The 16,668-nt window shown below is 43.5% G+C and overlaps 1 protein-coding gene across 3 annotated transcripts in view; it reads right to left on the bottom strand.

The window, feature by feature from the left end:
- Positions 1-16,668, bottom strand: part of AQR (aquarius intron-binding spliceosomal factor) — a 106,188-nt gene that overhangs the window by 34,178 nt on the left and 55,342 nt on the right. For all 3 annotated transcript variants that reach the window (XM_063088742.1, XM_063088743.1, XM_063088744.1), the window contains 3 exons: positions 16,455-16,524; positions 13,619-13,729; positions 10,936-11,045 (listed from right to left, as the gene is read on the bottom strand). In XM_063088742.1, the coding sequence (XP_062944812.1) occupies positions 10,936-11,045; positions 13,619-13,729; positions 16,455-16,524 (291 nt within the window). The remainder of the gene's footprint in view (positions 1-10,935; positions 11,046-13,618; positions 13,730-16,454; positions 16,525-16,668) is intronic.

Genomic DNA, 16,668 nt, shown 5'->3' with positions numbered 1-16,668 from the left:
GTGCTAGCTCATCTCATCACAGACCAAAAACACATAGTTTATGGATTGGGTGCTTGAGTACCACTGGTTTACACTATCATAAAAGTAGATTAGTTCTAAAGACATTGAAAAGTAGTTTTAAAATATATTTGATATTCTCTATCATCTATATATCCCAGCACATAGCTTGGCCACCAAAGCTAGCAGGTTCATAAATATTTATGAGTATTTTACTGAATGAATAAGAAAACTGAAGTTTGGAGGGTACCTTGTCCAAAGACATGTAGTTAGGAAAGAAAGTAGTGAAACCAGAATTAGATCCCAAAGTCTATCCTCTTTCCACAATAATAAACCATCTCCTATAACCTTTAACGCTTAAAATAAGACTAAAATAGTTTAATCACTGCTATTCACATGTTTAAAGGTTCAGTAAAGGAAAAAGTCATGTTCCTAGCTGTTCCACAGTTCAAAGATTCACCTTTGAGGCAGCAAGGAATGAAGAGTAAAAAAGAAATATAAGATATGGTATATGTTTTGAAGAATTTTTTAACTTAGAAGGATATAAACATTATGGCAGGTAACTTTTTTCTGCTTATTTATCTATAGTTTAAAATTTTATCTACAATAAACACTTTGGTAATGAGAAAAAAATCAGAAATGTTTATAGAGTCTGTACTTCTTGTGACATAATATTAAAAAGAAATATACAATGGAACTTCTATGTACTATCTGCTTAATTAGTATATTATTATACTTTAAAAATGAAGTCTATTAATTATTTTTAAAAAGCAATATACAAAATAACAAATAATAGTCTGGTTACAGAAAAAAGACTAACAAAAAGTTATTTTGGGGTAGTGGAATTATAGATGATCACTCCCTTTCTACAACTTCACTAGGTTTTAACAATTTTTATTTAGGAAAGTGATATTACTTTTACTGTGAAATAATGATCACTATTTTTATTTTTAATTATGATGAGAGAAAAATAAAGAATATGCTCAATTGAACAAGCATGTACTTACTAATCAGACCTAGGGCTTAGCTTGCGTACCAAAGGGCAAAAATTAATTTTTTTCCCCAGAAATTTGGTGGAACTGAAAATCATTTTAAAAATTCTATTTCTGTTTTATTATAATGTTCTTTAAAAAGTATAAATTCTACTGCCATATAATTATAATTACAGTATTAAGCATTCAATATTAGCACCTTTTGTTCACTGAATTCTGAATTACAGCATTAGATTTTAGAGTCTAGTCCACTTTTGCAAGTTAGCTTTTTTAACATGAGGAAATACATATGGAAAGAATTCAGAGAAGTATCACCAGATGATCCAAAGTTAAGGATCTATAGCCCCAAATAATTTATGGCATGTTGTTCTTTGCCCTCTGTAACATATCGACTTCTTAGAAGCTAAATGTTTGGTGAGCTCTGTAATACAAGAACTCAAAATAGATGCGACATAATAATTTAACACTCTTTTACTGTCTATGATCAATTTAGCCAAAGATCATGTTCAATAGCCAAAAATGTGTTAAATATGTTCAGCTATTGATTATGCTTATTGTCTGAAATTGCTTTAAAAATGGACTTAAATATAAATTAAATGAGTTATTATAAAGCAATTCTGTAGGAAAAAAATAAAATACTAACAGCAGAAGAAATTTGATTTGTAAAATTTTAGTCAATTTACAATATGTAATAGTAAACATAAAGCTTAGCTAAACTGGATCTAATTATACTTACAACCGCAATCATTAATCATTAATTTGCATTTCACTAAATAAATCAACCTTTTAATTGGTACCTAAAATATATGCAAATTAAATGTCTGGATGAAGTGTTGAAAGAAGTGTTTTCCAAGCTAGCCGCAGTAACGCCATTCCGCAAGGCCAAGAAATTCATAAAGGGGTGTGCGAGGTAGACTGATTTAGCTTATGCCATTTTTACTGTTTGAAAAGTGTTCTTGTTTAAAAGCCCCCCCAACACCTGTGGTGAAAATTGAAGGTTAAAAATTGTGCTGTACTTAGAAAAATTTTAAGTTCTGCCTGCCTTTGCTGTTTCCCACCTATGCTGTCTCTGACTGATAACACCAAGAGCTGTATCTGGATGTATCTAGACAACCTAAGGAAGAAACCGCCCTGTGAAAGTTTTTGCTGTCCCTAAGTGATTAACTCGCTTCTTTCAGCTTCTGTTATCAGCTTGCACTAGGCCTCCCAGAGCAGTTTCCAGGGCGCCCTTCAACTGTTTCAAGAACTCCCACATGACCGGAGCCCACCCCTGGCCTTGTTTAAACCGACCAATTACCTTGCTTCTCGCTTCTGTACCCGCGCTTTTTGCTATAAAACAAGCTCAAAAACTCTACTCGGCGCGCCAGTCCACCGAGAGACTGAGCCGCCCGGGTACCCGTGTATTCAATAAAACCTCTTGCTAATTGCATCCGAAGCCGTGGTCTCGTTGTTCCTTGGGAGGGTCTCTCCTGACTGAGTGATTGCCCAAATCAGGCGTCTCTCATTTGGGGGCTCGTCCGGGATCAGACCCCCACCCAGGGACCACCGACCCACCAACGGGAGGTAAGCTGGCCAGCGATCGCTCCGTGTCTCGTTTCTGTGTCTGACTCCGTAACTCTGACTGTCCCTCTGAGTGCGCGCATTTTGGTTTCAGTTTGTTCCGGGCTGATCGCTCTGTGAGCGACGTGTGAGTAGCGAACAGACGTGTTCGGGGGCTCACCGCCCGGTAATCCTGGGAGACGTCCCAGGATCAGGGGAGGACCAGGGACGCCTGGTGGACCCCTCAGGAGAGGATCATTATGTTCTGATCCCACTGCCGCGTCTAGAGAGGCGCGCTCTGCCATCTGACTCCTTCTTTTGTCTCTACGCTACTCGATCTCGCCGCCGTTTCTGGTTTCTTTTTGTTTTGTTCCTGATAGGCCTCTGTGTCGTGGTCCCTCTCTTCGAAATGGGACAAAATAACTCTACCCCTCTCTCCCTCACTCTAGATCACTGGAGGGACGTGAGAGCAAGGGCTCACAATCTGTCCGTGGAAATCAGAAAGGGAAAATGGCGGACCTTTTGTTCCTCCGAGTGGCCCACGTTCGGTGTCGGGTGGCCGCCGGAAGGAACTTTTAATGTTTCTGTTATTTCCGCAGTTAAAAGGATTGTCTTTCAGGAAATCGGGGGACACCCGGACCAAGTTCCATATATCGTGGTGTGGCAAGACCTCGCCCAGAGTCCCCCACCATGGATGCCGCCCTCCGTCAAGGTCGCTGTCGTCTCCAGTCCAGAGAGGCCATCCGCTCCTCCCCGACCCCCCATCTACCCGGCAACAGACGACTTGCTCCTTCTCTCTGAGCCCCCGCCCTATCCGGCAGCCCTGCCACCTCCTCTGGCCCCTCAGGCGGTCGGACCGGCGCCGGGCCAGGCGCCCGATATTTCCGATCCTGAGGGACCAGCCGCGGGGACCAGGAGTCGCCGTGCCCGCAGTCCGGCAGACGACTCGGGTCCTGACTCCACTGTGATTTTACCCCTCCGAGCCATAGGACCCCCAGCCGAGCCCAACGGCCTAGTCCCTCTGCAATATTGGCCTTTCTCTTCAGCAGATCTTTATAATTGGAAATCTAATCATCCTTCTTTTTCTGAAAATCCAGCAGGACTCACGGGGCTCCTTGAGTCTCTTATGTTTTCTCATCAGCCCACCTGGGACGATTGCCAACAGCTCCTACAGATTCTCTTCACCACGGAGGAACGAGAAAGGATTCTCCTTGAGGCCCGCAAGAATGTCCTGGGAGACAACGGGGCCCCTACTCAACTCGACAACCTCATTAATGAGGCCTTCCCCCTCAATCGACCTCAGTGGGACTACAACACAGCCGCAGGTAGGGAGCGTCTCCTGGTCTACCGCCGGACTCTAGTGGCAGGTCTCAAAGGGGCAGCTCGGCGCCCCACCAATTTGGCTAAGGTAAGAGAGGTCTTACAAGGACCGGCAGAACCCCCTTCGGTTTTCTTAGAACGCCTAATGGAGGCCTATAGGAGATACACTCCGTTTGAGCCCTCTTCTGAGGGGCAGCAGGCTGCAGTTGCCATGGCCTTCATCGGACAGTCAGCCCCAGATATTAAAAAAAAGTTACAGAGGCTAGAGGGGCTCCAAGATTATTCCTTGCAAGATTTAGTGAGGGAGGCAGAAAAAGTGTACCACAAAAGGGAGACAGAAGAAGAAAGACAAGAAAGAGAAAAAAAAGAGGCAGAAGAGAGAGAAAGGCGGCGCGATAAGCGCCAAGAAAAAAACTTGACTAGGATTTTGGCCGCAGTGATAAGTGAAAAAGGTTCTAGAGATAGGCAGACAGGGAATTTGAGCAACCAGGCAAAAAAGACACCTAGGGATAAAAGATCTCCTCTGGACAAAGACCAGTGCGCATACTGTAAAGAAAAGGGTCACTGGGCAAGAGAATGTCCCCGAAAGAAAAACGTCAGAGAAGCCAAAGTTCTGTCCCTAGATGACTAGGGGAGTCAAGGTTCGGACCCCCTCCCCGAACCCAGGATAACACTGACTGTGGAGGGGACTCCCATTGAGTTCCTGGTCGATACCGGGGCTGAACATTCAGTTTTGACCCAACCCCTGGGAAGGGTAGGGTCCAGACGGACAGTCGTACAAGGAGCAACAGGGAGCAAAGTCTACCCCTGGACCACAAAGAGACTTTTAAAGGCTGGACATAAACAGGTGACCCACTCCTTTCTGGTCATACCCGAGTGCCCCGCCCCTTTGTTGGGTAGGGACCTCTTAACCAAACTAAAGGCCCAGATCCAGTTTTCTGCTGAGGGCCCACAAGTAACATGGGAAGACCGCCCTACACTGTGCCTGACCCTGAACCTAGAAGAAGAATACCGGCTACATGAAAAGCCAGGTCCCTCCTCTATCGACCCATCCTGGCTCCAACTTTTTCCCACTGTATGGGCAGAGAGGGCAGGCATGGGACTGGCCAATCAAGTCCCACCAGTGGTAGTGGAACTAAGATCAGGTGCCTCACCGGTGGCTGTTCGACAATATCCAATGAGCAAGGAAGCCCGGGAAGGTATCAGACCCCACATCCAGAGGTTCTTAGACCTAGGGGTCTTGGTGCCCTGTCAATCGCCCTGGAATACCCCTCTACTACCTGTAAAAAAGCCAGGGACCAATGACTATCGGCCAGTCCAAGACCTGAGAGAAATTAATAAAAGGGTACAGGATATTCATCCCACCGTCCCAAACCCTTACAGCCTTCTGAGTTCCCTTCCGCCCAGCCACACTTGGTATTCAGTCTTAGATCTCAAGGATGCCTTTTTCTGCCTCAAGCTACACCCCAGCAGCCAGCCGCTATTCGCGTTCGAGTGGAAAGACCCAGAAAAAGGTAACACAGGTCAGTTGACCTGGACACGGCTGCCCCAAGGGTTCAAGAACTCTCCCACTCTCTTCGACGAGGCCCTCCACCGAGATTTGGCCCCCTTTAGGGCCCTCAACCCTCAGGTAGTGCTACTCCAATATGTAGACGACCTCTTGGTGGCAGCCCCCACATATAGAGACTGCAAAGAAGGGACACAGAAGCTCCTACAGGAATTGAGTAAATTAGGGTACCGGGTATCGGCTAAAAAGGCCCAGCTCTGCCAAAGAGAGGTCACCTATCTGGGGTACCTACTCAGGGGGGGAAAAAGATGGCTGACCCCGGCCCGAAAGGCTACTGTTATGAAGATCCCCGCTCCCACGACCCCCAGACAGGTCCGTGAATTTCTGGGCACTGCAGGATTCTGCAGGCTCTGGATCCCTGGGTTTGCTTCCATAGCTGCACCCCTGTATCCCTTAACAAAGGAAAGCATCCCTTTTACCTGGACTGAGGAACATCAGAAAGCTTTTGACCACATAAAAAAAGCCTTGCTGTCAGCCCCCGCTTTGGCCCTCCCAGACCTCACCAAACCATTTACTCTATACGTAGATGAGAGGGCCGGTGTGGCCCGGGGAGTGCTTACTCAGACTTTAGGACCCTGGCGGCGGCCAGTAGCTTACCTATCAAAAAAATTGGATCCGGTGGCTAGCGGGTGGCCAACCTGCCTGAAAGCGGTTGCAGCCGTGGCACTCCTTCTCAAGGACGCTGATAAGTTAACCTTGGGACAGAATGTGACTGTGATTGCTTCCCATAGCCTCGAAAGCATTGTGCGGCAGCCCCCCGACCGGTGGATGACCAATGCCAGGATGACTCATTACCAGAGCCTGCTGCTAAATGAAAGGATATCGTTTGCACCCCCTGCCGTCCTGAACCCAGCTACCCTCCTACCAGTCGAGTCGGAAGCCACCCCAGTACACAGGTGCTCAGAGATCCTCGCCGAAGAAACTGGAACTCGACGAGACCTGAAGGACCAGCCATTGCCCGGGGTGCCAGCCTGGTATACGGACGGTAGCAGTTTCATCGCGGAGGGTAAACGGAGAGCAGGGGCCGCCATCGTAGATGGCAAGCGGACGGTGTGGACAAGCAGCCTGCCAGAAGGTACGTCAGCCCAGAAGGCCGAACTAGTGGCTTTGACGCAGGCATTACGCCTGGCCGAAGGAAAAAACATCAACATCTACACCGACAGCAGGTATGCTTTTGCCACTGCTCACATTCATGGGGCAATATATAGACAGAGGGGGTTGCTCACTTCTGCGGGAAAAGACATTAAAAACAAGGAAGAAATTTTGGCCCTGCTAGAGGCCATTCACCTCCCTAAGCGGGTCGCCATTATCCACTGCCCCGGCCACCAGAGGGGAAATGACCCTGTGGCCACCGGGAACCGGAGGGCCGACGAGGCTGCAAAACAAGCCGCCCTGTCGACCAGAGTGCTGGCAGAAACTACAAAACCTCAAGAGCTAATCGAACCCGCCCAGGTTAAGGCCGAGCCAAGAGAGCTCACCCCTGACCGGGGGAAAGAATTTATTCAGCGGTTGCATCAGTTGACACACTTAGGACCAGAAAAGCTTCTCCAATTAGTAAACCGCACCAGCCTCCTCATCCCGAACCTCCAGTCTGTAGTTCGCGAGGTCACCAGTCGGTGTCAGGCTTGTGTCATGACTAATGCGGTCCCAACCTACCGAGAGATCGGAAAGAGACAACGAGGAGATCGACCCGGCGTGTACTGGGAGGTAGACTTCACAGAGGTAAAGCCTGGCCGGTATGGAAACAGGTATCTGCTGGTATTCGTAGACACTTTTTCCGGATGGGTAGAAGCTTTTCCTACCAAAACTGAAACGGCCCTGACCGTCTGCAAAAAGATATTAGAGGAAATTCTACCCCGCTTCGGGATCCCTAAGGTACTCGGGTCAGACAATGGCCCAGCCTTTGTTGCTCAGATAAGTCAGGGACTGGCCACTCAACTGGGGATAAATTGGAAGTTACACTGTGCGTATAGACCCCAGAGCTCAGGTCAGGTAGAAAGAATGAACAGGACAATCAAAGAGACCTTAACCAAATTAGCCTTAGAGACCGGTGGAAAAGACTGGGTGGCCCTCCTTCCCTTAGCGCTGCTCAGAGCCAGGAATACCCCTGGCCAGTTTGGTCTAACTCCTTATGAAATTCTCTATGGGGGACCGCCCCCCATACTCGAGTCTGGAGGGACATTGAGTCCCGATGATAATTTTCTCCCTGTCTTATTTACTCATTTAAAGGCTTTAGAAGTTGTGAAGACCCAGATCTGGGACCAGATCAAGGAGGTGTACAAGCCCGGTACCGTGACAATCCCCCACCCGTTCCAGGTCGGAGACCGAGTGCTTGTCAGACGCCACCGACCCAGCAGCCTTGAGCCTCGGTGGAAAGGCCCGTACCTGGTGTTGCTGACCACTCCGACCGCAGTAAAAGTCGACGGTATTGCTGCCTGGGTCCATGCTTCTCACCTCAAGCCTGCACCACCCTCGGCACCAGATGAGTCTTGGGAGCTGGAAAAGACTGATCATCCTCTTAAGCTGCGTTTTCGGCGGCGGCAGAACGAGTTGGAGTGAAAACCCTCACCAGCCTGTGACCCTCACCTGGCAGGTACTGTCCCAAACTGGGAACGTTGTCTGGAAGACAGAGAAAGTCCAGCCCCCTTGGACTTGGTGGCCCATTCTTACACCTGATGTATGTGCCCTGGCGGCCGGTCTTGAGTCCTGGGATATCCCAGAAACCGATGTATCAACCTCTAAGAGAGTCAGACCCCCTGACTCAAACTATGAGAGCGCTTATAGACAGATCACCTGGGGAGCCATAGGATGCAGCTACCCTAAGGCTAGGACCAGAATGGCAAGTTCCACCTTCTACGTGTGTCCCCGGGATGGCCGGTCCCGTTCAGAAGCTAGAAGGTGTGGAGGGCTAGAATCCCTGTATTGTAAAGAATGGAGTTGTGAAACCACGGGGACTGTTTATTGGCAACCTACGTCCTCCTGGGACCTCATAACTGTAAAATGGAATGGCACAGAGCGATCATGGGGTGCCCTACTGGCAACCTGTGAAAAAACCGGCTGGTGTAACCCCCTTAAAATAAATTTCACAGAACAAGGACGGCAATCCAAAGAGTGGATAATAGGAAAAACCTGGGGATTGGGATTCTATGTGTCTGGATATCCAGGCGTACAGTTGACCATTCGGTTAGAGATCACCAGCAAGCCAGCTGAGACAGTGGGCCCCAACTCCGTCCTTGCGAAACAAGGACCCCCTAACAAAAACCCCCCTTCCCCAACGAGGGAAGCGCCGCCCATCTCTCAACCCTCGGCGGCTCCTAGCCAAGTCCCCACGGTACTGGAGGAAAGTGTTGTCCTGAACACTCTGTCTCCAACCACGGGCGACAGACTCTTTGGCCTTGTGAGGGGGGCCTTCCTAGCCTTAAATGCTACCGACCCAGACGCCACGAAGTCTTGCTGGCTCTGTTTGGCCTTGGGTCCCCCTTATTATGAAGGAGTTGCCTCCTTAGGAGGGGCCTTCACTTATACCTCCAACTATACCCAGTGCCGCTGGGGGAGCCAAGGAAAGCTTACCCTCACTGAGGTCTCAGGACACGGGTCGTGCATAGGAAAGGTGCCCTCTACCCATCAGCATCTTTGCAATCAGACCCTACCCATCAACTCCTCCACGAACCATCAGTACCTGCTCCCCACCAACCATAGCTGGTGGGCCTGCAGCACCGGCCTCACCCCCTGCCTCTCCACCTCAGTTTTTAATCAGTCTAAAGATTTCTGTATCCTGATCCAGCTGGTCCCTCGCATCTATTACCATTCTGAAGAAACTTTGTTGCAGGCCTATGACGATCCTCACCCCAGGGTTAAAAGAGAGCCTGTCTCACTTACCCTAGCTGTTCTTCTGGGGTTGGGGGTCGCAGCAGGTATAGGTACTGGCGCATCCGCCCTAGTTAAAGGGCCCATAGACCTCCAACAAGGCCTAACCAGCCTCCAGACCGCCATGGATACTGACCTCCGGGTCCTCCAGGACTCAATCAGCAAGCTGGAGGACTCGCTGACTTCCCTATCGGAGGTAGTACTCCAAAATAGAAGAGGCCTTGACCTACTGTTTCTAAAAGAAGGAGGCCTCTGCGCGGCCCTAAAAGAAGAGTGCTGTTTTTATGTAGACCACTCAGGTGTAGTGCGAGACTCCATGAGAAAACTCAAAGAGAGACTAGATAAAAGACAGATGGAGCGCCAGAAAAACCAAAACTGGTATGAAGGGTGGTTCAATAGCTCCCCTTGGTTCACTACCCTCCTATCAACCATCGCCGGGCCCCTATTGCTCCTCCTTCTGTTGTTCACCCTCGGGCCCTGCATCATCAATAGGTTAGTCCAGTTCATCAATGACAGGGTAAGTGCAGTAAAAATTCTGGTCCTTAGACAAAAGTATCAGACCCTAGACAACGAAGACAACCTCTAAATTCGCTCTAAGATTAGAGCTTCCCACAAGAGAAATGGGGGAATGAAAGAAGTGTTTTCCAAGCTAGCCGCAGTAACGCCATTCCGCAAGGCCAAGAAATTCATAAAGGGGTGTGCGAGGTAGACTGATTTAGCTTATGCCATTTTTACTGTTTGAAAAGTGTTCTTGTTTAAAAGCCCCCCCAACACCTGTGGTGAAAATTGAAGGTTAAAAATTGTGCTGTACTTAGAAAAATTTTAAGTTCTGCCTGCCTTTGCTGTTTCCCACCTATGCTGTCTCTGACTGATAACACCAAGAGCTGTATCTGGATGTATCTAGACAACCTAAGGAAGAAACCGCCCTGTGAAAGTTTTTGCTGTCCCTAAGTGATTAACTCGCTTCTTTCAGCTTCTGTTATCAGCTTGCACTAGGCCTCCCAGAGCAGTTTCCAGGGCGCCCTTCAACTGTTTCAAGAACTCCCACATGACCGGAGCCCACCCCTGGCCTTGTTTAAACCGACCAATTACCTTGCTTCTCGCTTCTGTACCCGCGCTTTTTGCTATAAAACAAGCTCAAAAACTCTACTCGGCGCGCCAGTCCACCGAGAGACTGAGCCGCCCGGGTACCCGTGTATTCAATAAAACCTCTTGCTAATTGCATCCGAAGCCGTGGTCTCGTTGTTCCTTGGGAGGGTCTCTCCTGACTGAGTGATTGCCCAAATCAGGCGTCTCTCATTGTGAGAAAGGAGTCACCTAAATTTGCAGTTTTGAATTGCCAACATTACAAATTACCTCAATAAATAGAAAGCAAACAGCAATCTGCAATTTTAAAAAGATGAACAAAATAATTCTCTTCATCAAAATAATTGTATACTTGAGGAAAAATGGCATTAACACACAGATTTGGAGCTGAGGGAGATCATGACCAGACTATCAGGTCAACACATAGTATAAACAGGTTACACTAGAAATTTCAGGATTAAATTTGATCAGTCATTGCTCTCTTCACCTAGTGTTTCTTTAATTAAGAAAAAGAGAAAGTAAAAACTCTTTTGTAAACTGTCTCGAAATTCACTTCCACTTGCTCACCTGCTGAAATCTTTCTCTGTCTCCAGCTCTTCTTCTCCATGACCAAGACGCAATAGGTGGCGCTCGTCAATGTCTAATGCCATAATTTTCTCAAACAACTGGTTCAGTGCCTAGAGAATAAAACAAAAAGGGTGATGATGAGTTTCTATGAATCAGCAGGCACCGTTAAAAATAACAAAAACTAATATTTAGAAGGATAGGACAGAATAAGCATTGCACAATTAGATAAGAATTCAAATTTGAAACATAAGGAAATAAGTCTTATATTAGGCCATTTATAATTTAAACAAAATAGTATATTTACTGATTTCTAATCTTGCCATCTACGTATACTTGGCCAAATAAGTAACTGGAAACCATAAAAACTACCTACCATTAGAACTACTCTGGTTCTAATTTATAAAAAGAGAAAGGCTAGCTCAGGTGTTATTTCTGCTAAATCATAACAATCCTAAAAAACATCCACACTGAGTTTCATTTTATTGAACAGCATTTCTATGGGTTGAAGAGAACTGAAAAAATTTTGCAGTTGAAGAAAAACAGTAAAAAGGCAGTGAGTGTATAGGTAGAATACGTTAAGAGAACCAAAGAGTAGAAAGGTAAAGTGATCATTCAAATCTTAGGCTGAAAGTCTAACGTACTCTATGCAATGAGCAGAACGCTCATTTATTGCCAACTATTCTGATGAAAGCCATTTAGAAGTCACTCTTTTCCACCTATGAAATGTTCATATTTAGGGTTCCTCAAATTCTAGTATTCATTACCTGAACCTGTGCAGTTCCAAGGTCTTGCAGAAAAGCAAAAGCTTCAAAGTATGGAAAGATACAGTAAAAAAGACCTCATTTAAAAATTAGCCCCCATTCAAAAAATCTCTCCTCATTTATCACTAGTTCAACCCTGCCCATCAAGTCAACATCCAGTCTCATAAATATCCAGGCTATATAACGTAAATAAAGATATCCTTTATCATCAAAATTCTATCAATTAGAGCTCATAAACTGAAGAGATTTAACGTGAATTTTCAGAAAAATCTCCCACTATCCAAATTCTTAATACTTATCATCCAAAATTCAGGGCTCAACAGATCAGACTACATTGCATTACTCACTATCCAAACTCAGGAAACACAGATTTGCAGAGCAAAAACCACCCACACATCACAATCTCAGAAAAAACTACAAGATTTCATTGTGAATTAGAGTGATGCTGGATAACTGCTTGAATTACATATGCAAATGAAGAGCTAGCAAACAAAACAATTAACAATTGAAGGGAAAAAAAAAATCAACACTTGATGGACATCAAGGAGGATGATTTAAATTTCAAAGGACCAAGAAAGGCCCTTTAGCCTGCAATGAATTATTTGGCTATTTTTGCAAAATAACCTTCTCTAGGATTGTGCTATATCAATCATAAGTATCACAAGTACAGAATACTGTAGTAAGTTGTATCAAGGTATGAGAAAACTTAGTAAACTTAGAATTTACAAGTAGATACAGTTTTTTCTTCTGTTTAATAAAATTTAGTTATAATAATTATAACTGTTTGTAAATTCTTAGAATGAACAAAGAATACTTCACATGTTGTTTTAACACAGTATTTTTTTTGTTTCCTTTATCGAGACAACGTCCAAATCAACCACCATTCCAAGTCAACTCCCCTGCCCAAATTCAGTATATTGTACAACAGGCCACCATTATTTACAAACTTCAAAAGTATTATAAAAACATGACAGATGAATGAACTAGATAGCATTACTTTAAAAAGCTTGTAGATTTAAAGTTGACGAACAAGGGCAGGCCAGTGAGCATGGTGATGATAACACCAAGGTCCAGGGTTCAATCCCTGTACCAGCCCAGCTGCTTAAAAAAAAAAAAAAAAAAAAAAAAAAAAAATTGATTAACAAGAGAATAACTGACACTTAGCACTCCAAAACCCCACTGCTCCTTTGTAAAGTCTCTTCTAAGGACTGGTCAACTAATGTCACCATTGTTAATATATATACTCTGAGAAAATAATTTCAGAGGTTTAGACTACCATGCAAGTTTCATAATGTGTTTCAGGATATTCTGAGAGCTACCTGTCATATTTTATACCAGAGCTAATAATTATTACTTTTTTCCCCCTCATTTCTGACAGCTTCAGAATGACTAACACAGCACAAATCATACTCCCATGTAATATATATTCACATGTACATATCACAAGGATTTTAAATTCAACCCAGTATTAATATACCTTAGACCGTAGTCTTTTAGGAATATTCATTCTAGTAAATGAAGAAAAATGCTACTATAGAAAGGGTTAATTAAGGCTTTCAATCCTAAAGTAAAAGCTCTAGCTTAGTATGTAAGAAGAAAAAAAAAAAGGCAATTTAATTTAATCTAAATATCTGACCACATATACAAATATTCTTAACTTTTCCACATTTTCACTCCTTCTAGTAGAAATTAGAGATTGTTTTTATTTATCGCTCAAAGTAGTCTAGTCATGAGCAGTGATAATCCAAGAATAACTTAATAGCAAATACTATACTAATCAGCTTTTCCTAGTATTCTGTGAAACCTATGATCAGGTTTTCAAACAAGCAGAAATTGTCTACATTTTGTTTTCATGCATCCCCTGCTCCTTGCTTCCCCCCCACCCCCAACATGCATGAACACATCTACACAAAGTAATTTACCTGATTGGAATGAGTAACAATTAGAGTCCTCTGCTCTGGGAAATTGTGATAGATGTTGGATATGATTTGGACTGCCACATCTGTTTTTCCTGTACCAGGTGGGCCCACAACCTAAAAAGAAGGTGAACACACAGCAAACTACTAAGTTATCACATTGTTAGAAAATGGAAATTCTAAAACTGAAAGATAAAATAACAAATAGAAAAATTCACTGAAAGGTTTCTATAACAGAATGGACAGAACAGAGGAAGAGTCAGTGGACTTGAAGATAGATCAGTAGAAATTATGCAATCTGAATAACAAAACAAAGAGACTGAGAAAAATAGAGACTAATGAATCTCTGGGACAATACTAAAAGACCTAAAATGATGTAACTGAATTCCTAGAAGGAGAGGGAAACATGCACAATACAGGAAAAAAATTTGAAGAAATCATGGCTGAAAATTTCCCAAATATGGCAATAGGCATAAATCTACAGATTCAAGAAGCTCAGCAAACCTGAAACAGAATAACCCCAAAGAAATTTAAGCCCAGACACACAACAATTAAATAGCTAAAAACTAAAAGAAAAAATCTTGATAGCAACCAGAGAAAAATAATACATTATATATAGCAAAAGGATGGTTCAAATAACTAGATCTCTCATCAGAAAACATGAGCAGAAGCAAGTGCAGTAACATTTTAAAAGTGCTGAAAGGAAAGAACTGCAACTCAGATTCTATGTCCAGAGAAAATATCTGTTAAGAACGAAGGTGAATTTCAAGGTCACATAAAAAAAAAAAAAGGTAACTCATTGCTAGCAGACCTGTTCTACAAAATGGTAAAAGATCTTCAGACAGAAATGATACCAGAGGAAACTCAGAATATCAGAAATTAAGGATACCGTGGCTCACTCAGGAGAGTGCGGTGCTGGTAGCACCAAGGCCGCGGGTTTGGATCCTATATAGGGACGGCCGGTGCGCTCACTGGCTGAGCGTGGTGCAGACAACACCTTGCTGGGGGTTGCGATCCCCTTACCAGTCAGAAAAAAAAAAGAAATTAAGGATAAATGGTGAGTATAATAATAAACTATTCTTTTCCTCTTCAGTCCTTTAAAACATGTTGACAGTTGAAAGCAAAAATTCTAATACTGCCTGATAGTATCTTCAATGTATTTAGATGTAAGAAATAAGACAAGCACAACATAAAAAAGGAAGGCAGAGGTATCTGTATGGGAGTAAGGACCCTCCATTCAACCCAAAGTGACAAAATACTGATTCTAGGTAGGCTGTGAAAAGTGTGCATGTTGAAAACTCCTAGAGCAGCCACTAAGAAAACACCACACAAGAAACATAATCAGACAACATTTTAAATAATAATAGCACACTAAAAGCTATTAAAATAACCCAACAGAGGGCAGGAAAGAGGAAAAGGGGAACACAAAATAAAGGGAACAATCGGAAAACAAATTTAAAATGGTAGGCCTAAATCCAAACATATCAATAATTACATTAAATCTAAATGTTCTAAACACACAAATTAAAAGACATAGGCTGTCAGATTGGGTAAAACAACATGCCCCAAGTACATGCTGTTTACAAGAAACTCACTTCACATATGATAGGTAGGTCAGAAGTAAAACGATGAAAAAAAAAAAAAAGTTATGCAAACAGTAATCAAAAGAAAGCTGCAGTAGCTATTTTTATATTACACAAAGTACATTTCAGAGCCAAGAAAATTGCCAGTGATGAAAAGAGACATTACATAATAATAAAGGGCCAATTCACCAAAACAGCATAATAACCCTGAAGGTACAGGAACCATTCACAAAACTTTGAAATATATTAAGCAAAAATAGATGGAATTAAAAGGAGGAATAGACAAATTCATAAATATAGCTGCAGACTTCAACATTCCTCTCTCAGTAATCAACAGAAAGAATAAACAGAAAATCAGCAAGGATAGAGAAGAATTGAACAATACCATCAACCAAATGGATCTTATTGACATTCATAGGACACTCCACTCCAAAACAACAGAATACACGTTCTTTTCAAGTGAGATATTCATCAAGACAGGTAATACTCTCAGCCATAAGACAAATCTTAACAAATTAAAAAAGCAAAAAACAAAAAATTGAAATCATACAAAGTATGTTCTCTGCCCATAATGGACTCAGGCCAGAAATCAGTAACTGAAAGATAGCAGGAAAATCTCCAAATACTTCCTTAGAAATTAAACATGCTTCTAAAAAAGTTGTCAGCAGACTTTTTCTGTAAAGGCAGTAAACACTTTAGGCTATGCAGGCTCTATAATCTCTGTTGCAAGTACAGTTGACCCTTGAACAACATGGGTTTAAACTGCATAGGTCCACTTATACATGAATTTTTTCAATACATAGTTGGCCCTCTCTATTCATAGGTTCTGTATCCATGGATTCAACCAATTGAGGACGGAAAATACAGTATTTGCAGGATGTAGAACCCACAGAAATGAAGGGCTGATTTTTCACATCTGTGGGTTCTACCAGGCCAACTGCAGGACTTGAGCATCTGTGAATTTTCATATCTACAGGGCATCCTAGAACCAATCCCCTACAGATACCAAGGGACGGCTGAACTTAACTTTGCTGTTGTAACACAAAAGTGGCTACAGGTAATACAAAACAAATGGGCATGTCCATGTTGTAATAAACACTGAAATGAACAGCGAAATCTCTATGTATAAGATGTTACAATTACTTATAAATACTTAAATTCAGCTGAGTTTTTGTGCTTCATCGAGAACAAACTAAAAATCTGGTGCTTACTTCTAGTCTTAATCCATGTAAGAACTCGTGTAACAATAATTCTCTTACCATAGTTAGCCCAGGCTGCATCCCAGCACGAATGGCCTCTATCTGTGTATGAGTGAACTGAATTGTATTACTGCAAATAAAAGAGGAAATAAAAAGTTGGTTAAAAAACACAGATAAGTGACATTTAGTAAAAATCTAGACTACAATGATCAGAGGTTTAAACTTCTGCTCTATATTTGCCCCTGTTCCCTCAATCTCTTCTGAATGACTCCCT

This window comes from Cynocephalus volans, chromosome 3 (assembly GCF_027409185.1).
Source record: "Cynocephalus volans isolate mCynVol1 chromosome 3, mCynVol1.pri, whole genome shotgun sequence".
NCBI lineage: Eukaryota > Metazoa > Chordata > Mammalia > Dermoptera > Cynocephalidae > Cynocephalus > Cynocephalus volans.
This window is presented reverse-complemented; position numbering and strand designations above follow the sequence as displayed.